General features: G+C 36.8%; 1 protein-coding gene across 1 annotated transcript; it reads left to right on the forward strand.

Moving 5' to 3' along the window:
• Positions 1 to 5,524: 5,524 nt before the first annotated feature.
• Positions 5,525 to 17,229, forward strand: LOC126702425 (uncharacterized). Its single transcript, XM_050401122.1, has 15 exons — positions 5,525 to 8,529; positions 8,616 to 8,744; positions 8,836 to 9,027; positions 9,118 to 9,170; positions 9,301 to 9,616; positions 9,956 to 10,094; positions 10,183 to 10,392; positions 10,565 to 10,678; positions 13,173 to 13,375; positions 13,497 to 13,712; positions 13,887 to 14,165; positions 14,281 to 14,428; positions 14,515 to 14,648; positions 16,278 to 16,358; positions 16,435 to 17,229. The coding sequence occupies exons 1-15, from the start codon at positions 5,860 to 5,862 to the stop codon at positions 16,519 to 16,521; spliced, it is 4,971 nt and encodes a 1,656-aa protein (XP_050257079.1). The 5' UTR covers positions 5,525 to 5,859; the 3' UTR covers positions 16,522 to 17,229.
• Positions 17,230 to 17,569: the final 340 nt, after the last annotated feature.

The following is a 17,569-nucleotide window of genomic DNA, read 5'->3' on the forward strand; positions in this document are numbered from 1 at the left end:
GGACCTGTTAGTATTGAGCCTCTTGTGCTCCATGATGTAATGTAATTTCTTTCTTGTTCCATTTCCAAAAGTCCAAATTTAGTCTCATGCGTTAAACTCAAACATATTAAGCGGTGCAGTTTTGTTTTGCCCTCCCACCAAAAAAACTCAAACATATTAATGTTTTAGCAATCAATTGAATATGCTTGTGAATGAGGTTCTATTTGATTATATATATATATAAGATGATGATATTATATGTTAATATATATACACGTATAATATGGTCTTATAAAATTTTTGAGATTGAATTGTTTGAATTTATAATAAGTTTCTAAAATATCAAATTATTAATTTTAATTTATTTAAGAATACAAACAGTTAATTTTTTGGTAAATATTATATGTGGTTTTTTTCACAAAAGATTTGTGAATTTAATTTTATAAGTTCATAGATGAAAATTCTTTAAAAAAATTCATTAATGAACATTATTCTATCTAGTTAATTTTAATAATTAATCACAACGAGTGATTTAGCCATTAACTATTTTAGTATAAATCTATGATGAGGTAAGCATTTTTAGTGTTGGTGTTTAATATATGAGTAATGCTACAATCACAAACTATTTTACAATTTTTTTTTCTTTTAAAAAAAATAACTTTTTTATTTACCAATAATCACTCTACACATCAACAATTTGTAAATTTTTTTGTAAAAAATTTTGTATTTCTAGCATTACTCTCAGTATATATACGTGGGAAAAAAAGGTTTATCAAGTAACTTGTGATTTGTGAATAAGCTAAAACCTGTTCAACAAGAAAAAAAAAGTTTAAACATTTAATTTAGCTTAGTTTTAAGCTCAAGTTTAACTAATGTTCGAAATAACATTAAATGAGCCAATCATAAATTTTTATTACTTGATTTGTCAATTAGTTTACAAAAAATGAATCTTATCCGTTTGAAAATTACTTATTTTTGGTAGTTTATTTAACTAATGTGAGATAAAAAAGCAAAAAGTTATCTTAATTATTTCCAAAAAATTGAAACTTAAATTATTTGAAACAAAACTGCAACAAAAAAATAGTGAAAAACATGTAAACAGTACATAAAATAAACAAAAATACAACTTTCATAATTGATTCTGATATTGATATTTCCATTCTTTTAATCCAAGTGGGTGGCCTCGTCGTGCCCCTTGGTGCACGCTAATTGCATGGTATTAAGAATGAAATAAACAAGGCAACAAAAAGGGTTGTCCTACTAATTAGTAATTACATCAATTTCTTCCCATTTTCTCTACTAAATTCCTAATCGGCAAATGATATAAGAAAGAAAAAGAAAAAGAAAAAAATCTCCTAAGACTCTGACGTCTTTTTTCCTTTTAGACAAGACCTACCAAACAAAGGTGCAAATCCCTATTTAATTGTCTCCTAAATTATGAATCTTCAAGTAAAATGAATGTAAATACATTTGCAAAAACCTTATAAGTAAAATTGTGGGGGGTTTTTTCCCCGCACACTCAACTCATTGTCCTCTTTGGGGAGCCAAGTCCGCAAGGATTTGTCCTCATCCCCGAGTGTGGAAGTTCAGGATTTTCACCTCAGGCCAAGGGCTTTGCCTTGTAGCCATTTTGGCTTGACACCTTTTGTCCCACATCGGTCGGAGAAGCGCCCCACGCATGTCTTATAAGCCCTTGGAGTAAGGCATGGTGTACCACTCGTCACACAGCCCTTGGAGCAAGGCATGGTGTACCACTCGTCACACATGTAGCGCCCCACGCATGCCTTATAAGCCCTTGGAGCAAGGCATGAGTGGGACACTTCTCCAACCGATGTGGGACAAAAGGTGTCAAGCCAAAATGGCTACAAGGTAAAGCCCTTGGCCTGAGGTGAAAATCCTGAACTTCCACACTTGGGGATGAGGACAAATCCTTGCAGGCTTGGCTCCCCAAAGAGGACAATGAGCTGAGTGTGCGGGGAAAAAACCCCCACAAAAATTAATATTGGATTTGGGACATCACAAAAGAAAAAAAAATGCTTGCCTTCTCACTTTAAAGACACGGTTTTTCTTTTCTCATGACAAAAAATGATATTTTTTATTTTTATAATTAAATAGTTACAATAATGGAAGATGAGATTTGAATCTAAATATCTTTGTAGGATATTTTAACCAATTGAGTTACGAGACTTTTGTAGTACTAGTTCAATTTGAGCATGATCATAGTATTATTATTATTTTTTTAATCCCTACCTACAAAGGAATTAGTGCATGAACAGTCAACAAAGAGGAGGTTTTTTTTTGGTTGGTGAGAAGAAGGAGACTTAAATTTGCTTTGACTAATTGAGCTATGAGACTTTTAGCACCAATTCAATTTGAGTATGATCGTAGTATTTTTTTTTTTTTTTTTTTTTTTATAATTTCTACCTACATAGGAATTAGTGCATGAGTAGGTCTATAAAGAGGAGACTTTTTTTTTTTTTTTTTTGGGTTGAGAAGAAGGAGACTTAAATTTACTTTAACTAGTTGAGTTAAGATACTTTTATAGGTACTAGTTCGATTTGAGTATAGCTGTAGTAATTTTTTTTCAATCCCTACCAACAAAGGAATTAGTGCATGAATGGTCCACAAAGAGGAGACTCTTTTTTGGTTGAGAAATAGAAGACTTAAATTTGCTTTAACCGGTTAAACTACAAGACTTTTATAGTACTAGTTCAATTACCAACAAAGGAATTAGTGCATGAATGGTCCACAAAGAGGAGACACTTTTTTGGTTGAGAAATAGAAGACTTAAATTTGCTTTAACCAGTTAAGCTAAAAGACTTTTATAGTACTAGTTCAATTTGAGCATGATCATAGTATTTATTTTTTGTTTTAATTCCTACCTACAAAGAAATTAATTTTATTTTTTTATTTTAAGAAGAAGGAGACTTAAATCTGCTTCATAAATGCTGTAGGGTTGAAACATAACATAAAATCTCAATCATACCTATATGTCCAATAGTATCAAAGCTGTGGTCCAATAGTTTCAAATCAGTGGACATTAATAGCCTCAGTTGAACCAAGGTCACATTATTGGCCCCAATGTTCAAAGTTCAAACTTATCTATCACATACGACATACAAAGATCCTAACCACCGAATGTGGTTTTTTCGGTACTTGCATTCCTGATGTACAATTTCTCTCTAATAGAAACTATATGTTGATCTTTTTTCTTTGTATAAAATCAAACAGTACTTGCTACCTAATAGGGACAAAGTTTAAAATTTACATCCACTCTGTGAAAATTTATTTGTGAGTAATTTTTGCATTAGCTAAGTGTCAATAAACTTTGAATGAAAAAGTGGTTACAACATAGGCATTGATTAATGTAATTAGGGTGGTCTCAATCATCATGGAAATCTGCTAAATACGATCGTTGAACTTTGATGCGAGTGTCAATTTGGTCATTGGACTTTTGAGTTATACAATAACTCCTACTCATTAGTTTTGTGGCAAATAACATTTTGTTACTATTTTTCCACGATTTTTGACGAATTTAATCTCATAATATGCGCATATCATTAATGACATTTCAAAATTATTGATGGTCTAGTAAAAATCATGTCTAGTTATTAAATTTGTTAATCTTTAACGCAAAATAGTTGTAGAATGTTTGATTTGTCACAAACTTAATGTGTTGGATGTCAATTGTTAGGATGGTCTCAATCATCACAGAAATTTGGTAAATACGATCGTTGAACTTTGATGCGAGTGTCAATCTCGTCATTACTTTGATGTGAGTGTCAATTTTGTCATTGAAATTTTGAGTTATACAATAATTCATACTCATTAGTTTTGTGGCAAATAACATTTTGTTACTATTTTTCCACGAAATTTGACGAATTTAATAATGTAATATGCATGTATTATTAATGATATTTCAAAATTATTGATGGTCTAGTAAAAACCATGTCTACATCATGTTATTAAAATTTTTAATGTTTAATGCAAAATTGCTACAAAATGTTCAATTTGTCACAAATTTGATGTGTTGGATGTTAATTGTTGAAATCAAAACTATAGTGAACAAACTAACACTCATGTGAAAGTATATGAGTGATATCAATAAAAACCTCTTAAAAATGCAACACACACTATTTTAGAGAACTAAAATCAACAAATATTGATTATAAAAAATAATAATAAATAACAAGTGTTGAATATGATGTAAAGCTTCTAACAATTTTCCTTTAAATACAAAAAATCATATTATTTATTAGAAATTTACATTAAATTTGTAACAACACCTCATTTAACTATACTCAAAATAAAATATGATCATCGTTTAATCGTTACATGTACCGGAAGAGTAAAAATAAGATAAATCAACCTATTAATAAATTCATATCTTTGACTTTTTTCCTCAACAAATTCTTTACATAATTTCATAATAATAATAAAAAAAGAATTCTAAATTGGCCAAAAGTCTAGCCTGATGAGAACTTTATCACACATAGGCATATATGTTACTAAGACATGTTTCAAAACCTTGGGCTCATAGATAGCCCCCCCTTTTAGTCTCTATAGTCCATATGGCTTCATTATCATATCCACCTTGATGACTTCATTCTATTGATTAAAATCAATTGTAATGCTCAACAACCCGTCCCCCAATCAAAAGAAAAGAACTAAAACATACATAATCCCTTTTATTTGACAAGATATTAACTCTATCTAGAAACTTATTAGCAATAATTAGTACCTTTCACTAAGCATGGCTTAAACAAGGTCAAATTTGATTTCCTAGTTACATTATTTATGGTAATCATCATTACATTACCATTTTTTACATGAAACACAAAAAGGTAAAAAAGAAAGGCAGAAAGAAACATAGAAATTAAAAAGTAAATAATAATACATATAGTCATATTTTTTGTTAGTTGGGGTTAATCACACCCCCACATAGATAATGATAATCCCATTCCTTAATCCCTTTATGTCCCCATCTCTTTCTCTCTCTGTCTTTTTAGTTACTTTCCCTCATCTAACCCTACTTTCCCGTGAGTTGGTGTTGGCAATTTTAGGTAGAATAAAATATTGATAATATAATTTAATTTATATTTAACTATTTTCGAAGTAGAAACATTTTAAACTCCTTAAAATTTAGGTAAATTATATTAACATAATCTAAGGTTTGGGCTATAATGCCAACCAGGTCTAATATTTTTCAAAATTGACAAATTTAGTCCAAAACATTTTAAAACCGGTCCGTTATATTTTTTTTTCAACTGACTTAGGGACTAAGCTAGCTTTAAAGATCATATTTGTTAGTTTTGAAAAGATTTAGACCTAGTTGTCATTAACTCAAATCTCAAAATATATGTTAATGAAATCTAGAAGTAAACTATTGCTAACAAGTTTAATCTGCACTAAACTATCTTAATAACTAATGAGTATAAATAAATAAAAAATGTTGAAAAAAAAAATTTACACTTTTTTTTTTTTTTTTGGTTTGTTGGGTTTAATCAAACTCCCATATATAAAATAATCACAATCCTTAATCCCTCAAAAACTTGCCTCTCTATCTTTCTTCTCTTTCGTCTTTTTATTTTATTTTTTTAATTTTCCCAATCCAACCTTACCCTTCCCCGTGGGTTGGTGTTCGTGCTCCGTCTGTCACACACAGACACCACCACTGTTTCTCTCTCTCTCATTTCTAGGTTTCACCGCCGATCTATTTCCGTCACCGTCACAGTCACCGCATAAAATTCCAACTCTACCCCCTCACATTTCTCTCTCTATATACACATATACATACATACATACAGATATAGATTCTATATATATATACACACATACATACATATATGCATGTGAATCGAATTTCTGTGAACTCAATCCATGGTGCATAACAAGAAGCGAAACGCTGCTCCTCGATTAAAGCAATCGTCGTCGTCTTCATCTTCGTCGGCGGAGGCTGCGGCGGCGGTGACGGCGGCGGCGGGGGGTTTGACATCCACCGCCGCCGATTCCGACGCTGTGTTGGATGTGGCCGAGCACGAACCGGAGCCGAATACGGCGATGATCGAGTCTTCTGCTGCGGCGTCGTTGGTCGAATCGGACCGTTCGTCATACTCAGCGATAAAGCTAGAGTGCGAGAAAGCCCTAACGGCGCTCCGGCGAGGGAACCACAACAAGGCGCTGAGGCTGATGAAGGAGTCGTGCGCTCGGCACGAGGGCTCGGGCCACTCGGCGCTGATTCATCGGGTTCAAGGCACGGTTTGCGTGAAGGTGGCTTCGATAATCGACGACCAGAACGCGAAGCAGCGGCATTTGAAGAATGCGGTGGAATCGGCGCGGAGGGCGGTGGAGCTGTCGCCGAATTCGATCGAGTTCTCGCATTTCTACGCGAATTTGCTCTACGAGGCGGCGAGCGACGTGAGGGAGTACGAAGAGGTGAAGCAGGAGTGCGAGAGGGCGCTGGGGATCAAGAATCCGATCGATCCGGCGAAGGAAAGCCTGCAAGACGAGAGCCAGCAGAAGTTACCGACCGCCGGTGAGAGAATTAAGCACGTCCGGGAGGAGCTCCAGCAGTTGATTCAGAAGTCAAACATTTCGACTCTGTCGAATTGGATGAAGAATTTGGGGAATGGGGACGACAACAAGTTTCGGTTGATTCCGATAAGGAGGGCTACGGAGGACCCAATGGAGGTAAGATTGGTTCCATCTCGAAGGCCGAATGAGATCAAGAAGGCGACTAAGACGCCCGAGGAGAGGAGGAAAGAGATTGAAGTGAGGGTGGCTGCTGCAAGGCTGCTGCAGCAGAAGTCGGAGTCGCCCCAATTGGAGAATGAGGGTGGAAGGGATGATAGGGGATTGGATTCTACGTCGGGTTTGGGGCAGAGGAGGAAGAATGGGAATGTGAGGAAAAATGGGTCGAGGGCTGAGAGGAGGGATTGGGTTCGGTCGTATTGGAATTCGATGAGTCTGGATAGGAAGAAAGAGCTGCTTAGGATTAGAGTTTCTGATATCAAGTCACATTTCGGGTTGTCCAAGGATGGTTTGGCGAATGAGGTGTTGGCGGAGGCATTGTCGTTTGCTGAGGCTAGTAAGGCGTGGAAGTTCTGGGCTTGTTGCCAGTGTAGCGAGACGTTTACTGATTCGGAGTCTCATAGGCAGCATGTTGTGCAGGAGCACGTGGGAAAGAATGTCGATAATGAATGGAATGAGAAGCTTCTTAATTGTCCTTGGAAGCCGTTGGATATCTCGGCTGCAGTTGGGCTGCTTGGAAATGAAAGAAAAAACAAGGATTCTGAGTTTGCTGAGGATTTCTATTCAGGGAATCATATGGAGGACAGTGATGACTACTTTAAGGATGCTTGGGATTCTTCTCCTGAGACAGGAAGTTTTGGGGATAGTTGCAATAATGTTGCTTTAAAGAGCAATAACTATGATAAAATTACCAACATTGAGTTTAGAGAATGTGATGAGGACCCTGGCTCTGTGACAAATTCCCTTGATAGTTGGCCGATATCTGATGACACTGAGCGTGGAGAGCTTCTCGAAAGAATTCATGCTGCATTGGAGGTTCTTATTCGACACAAATGTCTTACTGCAACTCATCGTACTAATGTGATACAATTTACAATGGATGAGCTACATGGTCTTGCTTCTGGCTCGCTGCTTTCGAAACTTCGTTTGGAACAATCACCTATGTGTATCTGCTTTCTTGGAGCTTCCCAGCTCAAGAAAATCCTTAAATTCTTGCAGGAACTATCAACTGCTTGTGATTTAGGTAGATATTCCGAGAAAAGTAGTAGTCCAATGGATGATGCGAACAGTGGCCCCCAAGTTCATGAGATTAAGGAGAAGATTGTTCTTAATGAAGATGCATCATGTCTCCTTCTGGATGAAAGTTTACTGCCAATTGAATGTGCTCCTGGCACTGGTCATGGTGCTGCAATAGATAATGTGGCTGCTGCTGGCACTGCAAATGGGGCTCTAGCTGATGCTGATGCTATGCTATCCTGGATATTTGCAGGTCCTACGAGTGGGGAACAGTTGGCTACGTGGATGCGTACAAAAGAAGATAAAATACGAGGAGGAAGGGAAATCCTGCAGATGCTTGAGAAGGAGTTCTGCCAACTACAGAGTCTTTATGAGAGAAAATGGGAGCATATAAGGTATGAGAAAGCGTTGCAGGCAGTGGAGAAGCTGTGTCTTGTAGAAGGTAAGAAGAGGGAGAATGTCACAGAATTTGTACATAGAAGCTACGAGTCTGTCCTGAGGAAGCAGAAAGAGCTGCTTGAGAGTGAGAGTGAGAGTGAGAATGATGTGATGTTCAACGACAGTAGGTTTAAATTAGATGCCATATCAAATGTTTTAAAAGAAGCAGAAGCTCTAAATGTTAATCAATTCGGGTATGAAGAAACTTATGGCGGTGTGAATTCCCAGTTATGTGACTTGGAATCTGGTGAACATGATGATTGGAGTGCAAAGGACTATTTGCATCAAGTGGACACTTGTATAGAATTTGCAATTCAGAGACAGAAAGAACAGTTATCCATAGAGGTTAGTTACTTTGTTATAGATGCACTCTTTGATAAAGATATAGATATTGATCCTTTCTATTTTAACTCACTTGTTTTGTAATGCAGCTCATCAAAATTGATGAACGAATCATGCGAACTGTTACCGGGAAGCAGCAGTTGGAACTCAAGCTTGAGCCTGTTTCTGCCCATGATTATCGGTCAATATTGTTGCCTCTAGTGAAGTCATATCTGAGGGTTTGTATTGAACTCATGGAAACTTGTGTCACGTTTCTCTTCATTTTAATGGACTAAATTTTTTATATTCCTCTTCTACTTTCTCTTTCAGGCACACTTAGAGGATTTGGCTGAGAAAGATGCCACAGAGAAATCTGATGCTGCAAGAGAAGCATTTTTAGCGGAGCTTGCACTTGATTCTAAAAAGAGTGTAAGAGGAGGAAGCGATAATTCCAGGCATACACATGAGAAGACAAAGGATAAGAGAAAGAACAAGGAGTACAGGAAATCCAAAGATTCCAAGGTTTACATTTTGCAGTCTGTTTTTGTTTCTTTTACTGCAGTGCTAGTTAATCTATGTATAAAATATTTGATGATTTTTTTTTTTGGGTAGGCTACCGGTGGTCTTGAGCAGCACATGCTTCATCTTGAGACCGAAGAGCCAGTGTATGTCTGTTTATTACTCTAAATATGGATGCCTATGCGTCTCTATCTGAAACGTGCTGTGATTTAATTATGAAGGCTTATACGGGGTCTAGTCTGTTTCTAATAATGCTTGGTTTGTCTTGTGCTGCAGTTCCTTTCCAGTTGCATCTGATGGTGATCATCAAGATTCTGAGAGTGTTGTTTCTGCCAATGGTCATGACTTAATGCAACAGGAAGAAGAATTTAGACTTAAATTTGAGCTTGAGGAGGAGGAAAGAAAGCTTGAAGAAACCTTGGAGTATCAAAGACGGATAGAGAATGAGGCTAAACAGAAGCAACTTGCTGAGCAACAAAAGAAATCTACTCGAGCATATACAGAGAAGGTCGCAGAAGGATTGCATGATGTTTACTTGAAGGCTGGTGCTGATGATCAAGATGTACACGAGAAGCTGAAACCTTGTACACAGGTAAAAATTTCTTGTTTCAGTCTCTATTGTTTGATTTTAGTTTGATAGAAGTTTGTGCTTATTCTTCTCAAGTTCCAGTTCACTTTACAATTGGACTGTTGAATTGAATACTGGACATAATATGCCAATGAGCTATAGCTCAACTGGCACTTCCTTATGGTATGGAGGGTGAGGTCATCTGTTCAAGACCCACTGGGTGCCTTTGTGACTTACTAATTAAAAAAAAAAGGGATACTGGATATAATTTGACAACTGACAACCAATGCCATGCTGTTTAATTTAGAGGAACTCCTTTTTTTAGATATTGAGTAAAATTTTAATGAACTTGTACCTTTTCAGGATCACTCGGTGGAGAAAGATGGACTCCCGAACAATCTAGAAAACATGCTTCCAAATGGTTCCCCTGTATCTATGAGATCTTCTGATGTTTCTGGTGCCAAAAAGATGAGTGGTACAAATGATGCTAAGGCTAAACAAGGTTGGTAAATAGTAAGGTTCTCAAATGAGCTTGGGTTGATTTTTGTTAGAAGATGTGTTAACTGTATATTTTTTATCTGCTGGGTCAGCTAATGGAGGAATTTCAGAGGATGGTTTTTTGCCATCTGATCGACGGACAGGAAGGAAAGGTAAACGGCAGAAGAGTTCCTCTAAATTGGTTAATGGAAAGTGTCAAACCGTGTCATCTGAAAAGGAAAGTAATGATGTTGGGAGTTCACATATTGAAGGTCACTTAAAAGAGCAAGATATATTTCAAGACACTCCCGGTACAGACAGCGGTAAGCCTTACACTTTTACAAGTATTTCTTCTTTAGTACTATGTTGTTTGTTGTTACTGGTTTTCTTCTATTAACCTTCAAGGTGCTTTCCAGTGGACGGGCATTAATGTTTTTGGCCATTTTCTGGGAATTTAGAATTAGCATGACATTATTGTCTCTTTATGTTTTCAAGGTGGCCCTTTATTGTTAGAAAATGGAACAAAGACATTGAGACAATTGCATGTAGAGGATGAAGAGGAGGAAAGGTTCCAAGCTGACCTTAAAAAAGCAGTACGCCAAAGCCTCGGTAAAATTCTTCTATCATCTATCTATATAACCTTCCTGTTGTTATGTTAATTTACTGAATTATATATAGTTAAACTAGGCATTGGGACCTCTACAAGCCAAGTCATGGGAGTTGAAAGTACAGGGGTTCAGTTGTTAGCAACCTTCACTACTTACTTATATGAGTGGTCCGTGTGTGGGGTTTATGAATAGTAGTTTTATTGTGTTGTTCATAGAGTCCCTGCTTTTTGTATATAATTCTTTATTCCTGTAATTTTATAGGCTTCTTTGTGTCCATTGTACATGATTTTTTTTTGTCTTTTAATAAAAAATTATTCTTAGCTATCTGCTATCCAAAAAAAGAGTCATGGTAGTTGTAACCTGGCAAGTTTTTACCTATTAACTGATTAGTTGTTTCACTAAACTGTGCTGTTAAAAAATATATCTTTTCTTGAGAATTACACTTCCTTGGTATTTTGGTAGGTTAAAATTTTGAAGTCACATGCACATGGGTTAGTTTGTACACTTTTACTCACAATTAGAATAAAAATTCAGCATAATTTCTGGGAATCTTTAAAGCAGTTAAATCATTTAGCTCATAGAAATAGAGTTGATAAACAATCTTTCTGGCTGCATGTGTGAGCACAGCACTTGATACAACCCAATGCAAGTGTCATTAGTGCACATTTGTTAAAAAGAAAAAGAAAATATGATAGTTTGACTCATCAATCAAATCGCATTTCTTGAATGTGAAATAGTTTTTTTTTGAATCAGTAATTTATTGTATGTTAAATAGTTTGGCCTTGATAAAAAAAATTGTTAAATAGTTTGGCCTTGACTTCTTGATTGGATAGGTTTGGCCTGACCTGAGTCAGGGGAAGGAACCATACTTTTTAATTTGTTGTATGCACCTATAGATTTGTGTATATTTGTATATATGCAGGTGTATGTATTGTAGACTATGTTACTATGCTAAAATTAACTGAAGTTGTAATAGTGTTTTTATAATTCAATTGTTACAACAAGTAGAGGAGTGGGAATTCAAACCCTGGTTCTTCTCATAAAGGAGACTAGGTAATGCGATTGAGTTACAAGACTCTTTCTACTGAAGTTGTGAGAACTGAAAGTCATAGTCTTTCAACTTGTTTAAATTTTCTTTCCCATCAAAAAGCGTTTTCCCATCACCTTGATAAATTTACCCCGTCTCATTTGTTCTTGCTGATTTTAGTTTTAATTTAGCTTGACAATCTGAACGTTGGGTCAGCTGGTTGAGATTGACTGAATCTTGCAAAATTGCTTCAGAATTGGCTATAATTGATGCATTTACTGGCATCTTGTGCACTTAGTTTTCTTGGGGTGTGGGATGCTTTGTGGTGAAGGGTAGTTGACCATAAATATGGCAGAATGTGGGGGTAGGGAGATGGTGTTCTAACAGTGTTTAGGGTCCACATGGGGTTCACCTCTGGAAGAATATCAGGAAGGGTTGGGGTGGCTTTAACCGGTTTGTCAGTTTTAAGTCAGGTTGGCTCTTCTATAAAGTTTTGACATGACTCTAGGTGTGGGGGGTTACCTTTGCCAGAGACTTTTTTAGAACTTTTTGGTATAGCACTTGATAAGGACTCCTCAGTGGAGGAACTTTCGTTTTTTATAGAGGAAAGTTACCATTGGGATGTTTGTTTTGTTTGACCGGTGCAAAACTGAGAGCTAGAGTTGGTTGTCTCTTTTATGGATTTGATCTATTCTGGGCCAATAAGACGGGGTGGAATGTATACCCTCTGTTGGAATCCATCCTCACAGAGTGTTTTTGAAGTCAAGTCCTATTAAAGTGTTACACTTGACAATTTAACCTTCTTTTCCTTGGAAGAGCTTGTGGAATCCTAAAGTGCCAACAAAGGTCAGTTTTTTTCCTTTGGACAGCAGCATTGGAGAAATCGTAACTATTAATAATCTTTGAAGGCAGCAATTGGTTGTGCTAGACCGGTGCTGCGCATGTGTTAGTGGGATGGGGAAACTACTGATCATTTACTCTCCATCGCACTGTTGCTAGAGAGTTGTGGAATATGATCTTTTTGTTGTTTGGGGTTTACTGGGTTATGCTGAGGGGTGTTGTGGAGCTTTAAGCTAGTTGGTAGGGCAAGTTTAGCAGGTGCAGAAATGTTGCGATATGGAGCATGATCCCCCATTTTCTCATGTGGGGTATTTGGCGGGAGAGGAACAATTGGACTTTTGAGGGATATGAAAGATCAGTTCATGACGTGAAGCTTTTATTTCTCAAGACTTTGTTTGAGTGGATAAATGCTTCGAGCTAATTTTCTTTTGCTACATTGCGTGATTTGCTTGATTATTGTACTTTTCATGTTCAATTTCTGTGTACCTGTTGTACACTTCTGTGTTCATGGATGTCACTCTTTTGTTTATTCAATGAAATTCACTTATAAAAAAAAATGTTCTGCTTCCCTTCCTTTTGATTTAGAAATAGTTGCAACTCTCTGATCTTGTATATCTGCTGTTTTCAGATACATATCATGCTCAAGCACATAAGAAATTGCCCTTAGTTTCAAGTTTAAGAACACAACAGAGGATTTCTCCCGAAGCAGGTAAGTTGGGTGTTTCACCAAATGAAGGCACGGTGGAGAATGTGAACGGAGCAGATGTTTTTGGTACAGGGCTGCAGAATGAAGTGGGCGAGTACAATTGCTTTCTGAACGTTATCATACAGGCAATGAGTTATTTTCCAATTCATGATTTTTATCAATGCAGTTTCATTTCTTTGTTTCATTTATGGTGTTTCCTCTGGCCTGAAATGTTGGTTTTTCCCTTTCCCTTTGGCATGAATTCAGTCCTTATGGCATTTAAGACGATTTCGAGATGAGTTTCTAAGGAAAGCAGAATCAGGGCATGTTCATGTGGGTGATCCTTGTGTTGTCTGTGCATTGTATGAAATCTTTACTGCCCTGAGCATTGCATCTACAGATATGCGAAGAGAAGCGGTGGCCCCTTCTTCACTTAGAATAGCTCTGAGCAAACTGTATCCAGAAAGCAATTTCTTCCAGGAGGTAGTTTAATGGAGTTTTGATTGTAGGCTTTGGCTGTTAGCTAATTTTACTTCAGTTAATCTTCGTCATGCTCATTATCATGAATTTAGACATGGTGATGGTTTTTATTTGTAAAGCATGTCTAATATATCTGCAACTGACTGCTTATTATAAAAAAAAATCTGCAACTGACAGGCTCAGATGAATGATGCTTCTGAAGTACTGGCAGTGATATTTGACTGCCTTCACCGATCATTTACTACTGGTGGTTCGACTGTTTCTGATACTGAATCAGTGGAAAGCAATTGCAAGGGGTCCTGGGATTGTGCAAACAATTCCTGTATAGTGCATTCACTTTTTGGAATGGACATTTTTGAGCGAATGAATTGCTACAGTTGTGGTCTAGAGTCCAGACATTTAAAGTATACTTCCTTCTTTCATAATATTAATGCCAATGCCCTCCGAACCATGAAGGTATCTCATAGGAAGATTTTTTGTACAATTACTTATTTTCCTAATGGAGGAGATATAGTTTGAGGGATCTATTTTTCTTTGTTAAGTACGTTTTCTGATTTCTGTCTCCTTTCAGGTTATGTGTCCAGAAAGTTCCTTTGATGAGCTTTTAAATCTCATAGAGATGAATCATCAGTTAGCTTGTGATCCAGATGCTACTGGGTGTGGGAAACTCAACTACATCCATCACATTCTCTCAACTCCACCACTTGTTTTCACAACAGGTGAATTATGAGTTAAGAAAATTTTCACCTGGGTAAAATGCTTTATGTTGAAACACAGAATCACATAGATATGTTTGGTCTTGCAGTTCTAGGTTGGCAGAATACATGTGAGAGTGTTGATGACATAAAAGCAACACTGGCAGCCCTAAGTACAGAGATAGATATCAGTGTACTTTATCGTGGCTTAGATCCAAAGAGCTCACATAGCTTGGTTTCAGTGGTATGCATACTTGAATGAATCTCAAATGCTCTTTTGATACAGATATATTAGAATTTTTTTTTTCTTTGCTGTAAAATAGGAATATACAGGTTTAGAGAAATATGTTTTCAAGGTAAATAGGCTATTTTCTATTGTTTAGCTAGAAGTGAGGAAATTATTTTGGCTGTTTGCCTTGCACCAAAAATATCTTTAGAGAGATAGAAGGTTTGAGAGAGAAGAGGTGGGTTTAGTGTACTTCTTTGTTCTAGTGGTGGTGCTTGGGTGTCAGCATTGACTAGGCGGATCTTGAGAGCCAAGGGGAGAAAGGGGGGGGGGGGGGGTGGGGGAAGAAAGATCAAAGACACACAGAAGAGAGAAATATCTACATTACACAGAGAGAGAGAGAGAGAGAGAGAGAGGCCCACCTTCCTCGACAGCAGATGAGATTGATAACTGAGTATTGACAAAAAAAGCTTATTCTTCAGCTCCAATCACTAGACTAAAATTTTGCAAGAGCAAGTAGGAACGGCCTGGTTTGGAATTGGATCCTTAGAAAAGGGATCAAGGTGTGAATGAACCACCAAATCAGAGACCATGAAGACAACATTGTGTCGTTGTTCAATTTCACGATGTTTCGGGACTCTTGTTGTCTGGCCAAGTCTTATTTGGCTTCACCTCTGTAGGTCTATGATATATGATAAGCTTGTGAACTAGGTTCTTGGTATAGAAGCTTGAGCTGAGGTGAGTCTTCTTAGACAGTGAGGCAGTGGTTGGAGTGGTTACTTCAGAGTACCATTATAGGTTTTTCAACCTTAGATTGAGATGACAGGGAGATAGTGAGCAAGCAGGTGAGATGGCGAAGGGGGAATTGGAAATGACGTCTATACAAGTGGAACTTATAGACAAAAATTTGAGCCCTCAATTCCTAGTTTAAATTCAATTTAGAATTTCATCCCTTGATACATTCTACAAATTCTTTACCATGGTTTTCTGTTCAACAAGGAAAACTGGGTTGATTGGGTTTTTCTGGAAGCACAAAAAGTTGAAAAATATGGAGAACATGTATTTTGGGAAATATTTTACATATTTTGCATCAAAACAAACAGCTCAGTTTGGTTTGTCATGTTCCTGAAAAAGATGACTCCTGTTTTGGGGAAGTGAGAGAAGACAGAGAGAGGGGGGGGGGGGGGGGAAGGGGGTTTGATTGATGACAGATTATTTGAGTGAAACCAGGATTAGTTTTTAAAATCTTTTTTTTTTTTGAAACATAAAATCAGTTACTTCTGTAGGTACAGATTCCATCAAGACCAATACACACAATGATGCAGAGGTTGACATGAAGCCTAGCCTCTGTTATTGATAAAGCTAGCTAGCTTCCCACCACCCATCCTAACGTATCCCCATCTTCCAAAAGAAAAATGTAAATCTGTTGTTTTTTGCCCATGCACGTATTTGTGTATCTGGAACCATGAATTGGAGAAAGTTTCAGAGCAACCATTAATTTGACTTGTGTCTAATTGTATATCTAAGGTGGCTTCCTCATTTTTGCATGTATTTTAATGTGTGATTTTAAGTTGGTTGGCAGGACCTTATTGATGGGGCAATGTTTTTATTTTTTATAATCTCTGACATGTTTTCTGTAACTTTTAGGTTTGCTACTATGGGCAACATTATCATTGCTTCGCCTATAGTCATGACCAATGGATTATGTATGATGATAAAACTGTCAAGGTAAATTCCTTTCTTTCTGTAAATTGTGCCATCTCTTCTGCCCATCCTTGTGTTACAATCTGTATTTTATGATTAGGTAATTGGTGGTTGGACCGATGTTCTTACCATGTGCGAAAGAGGGCACTTGCAACCGCAGGTTCTTTTCTATGAGGCTGTAAACTAGTTTTCTTGTTGGAACTTGTCGCATTAGTTGCCACAATAGAGAGCGTTGAGTTGGAAGTGGCTTGGCATTCAACTGCTGTATATGGTGAGGCGTTGTTTATATTTTGATGCATTGCTGCTCACACCACTGCGGTTCAGACAGTGAAACCTGTGCCGTTTTGTTATAGAAAATGTTCAGAAGTTTTGATATAAAATTGAGTAGTGACAGGAAGCAAAGAGTTATGTCAAATCATCAAGGGTTTTGGAGCAACTGGTCCTTCCAGGGAAAGATAATTGTATTAAAGAGGTTTTTATTTCAACTTAAGGACTTATAGGTAGCCCGGCATGTAGATTTTGGTTCTGTTGCTTCAGAATACTGCTTCAGCATAGTAGGGACATCTAAATCCCTGGAGTTTTCCTTTTCTTGGATCTTTTTAATAAGATGTTTTTGTTGGGGGAAATAGCAGTATCATCATAAAAAGATTACATGGCGATTTATGCAGTGGAGGAGCATATCACACTACAACCGAATCGAGTGCGCCATTTGTTGCCAGAAGCATATATAGCCAGTTGTCAGGGTAAATTTAGTTAATTAGATTCAAAATCTCTTCTAAATATTTTCCCTTTTTCTTATGAAATACTTTCCCCCCCAGTTAAAAGAGTTTTTGTATAGATCACATTTTGGCCGTGTGAGCCTTCATAATGCAGCTTACACAATCACAATTCTTCAGCCTCTGATTACTCATGTCATTTATTGCTTAAAATTTTTGCTTCTCTCTTCTTATTATATCCTTTTTTTAAGGGCTCTTTTTATCATATCTATGCACGCAGGATTTGTGCTGCTGCTGCTGAAATCAATGTCTAGTGTATTTTTAGTTCTTACTATTTTTTTTAAACAAATATTTTCATCAATTTGTACAAGGAAAAATGATTTGTCAATATCTTTAAGTTGAGATTTGAACGATATTTAATACTGTCAGTTGTATCCAATATGGGTCACAAGATCATGCATCTGAGTTTTGTTTCATTATTATGTGGTTCACAAGATCATCTAATTGTATCCTTATGGG

The sequence above is a fragment of the Quercus robur genome, chromosome 10 (assembly GCF_932294415.1).
Source record: "Quercus robur chromosome 10, dhQueRobu3.1, whole genome shotgun sequence".
In the NCBI taxonomy this organism is placed as follows: domain Eukaryota; kingdom Viridiplantae; phylum Streptophyta; class Magnoliopsida; order Fagales; family Fagaceae; genus Quercus; species Quercus robur.

Coding starts and splice junctions, on each gene's coding strand:
- LOC126702425 (XM_050401122.1), top strand. CDS start 5,860: ATGGTGCATAACAAGAAGCGAAACGCTGCTCCTCGATTAAAGCAATCG. Junction 8,745..8,835: donor TAGTGAAGTCATATCTGAGG/GTTTGTATTGAA, acceptor TTTCTCTTTCAG/GCACACTTAGAGGATTTGGC. Junction 13,713..13,886: donor AAAGCAATTTCTTCCAGGAG/GTAGTTTAATGG, acceptor TGCAACTGACAG/GCTCAGATGAATGATGCTTC.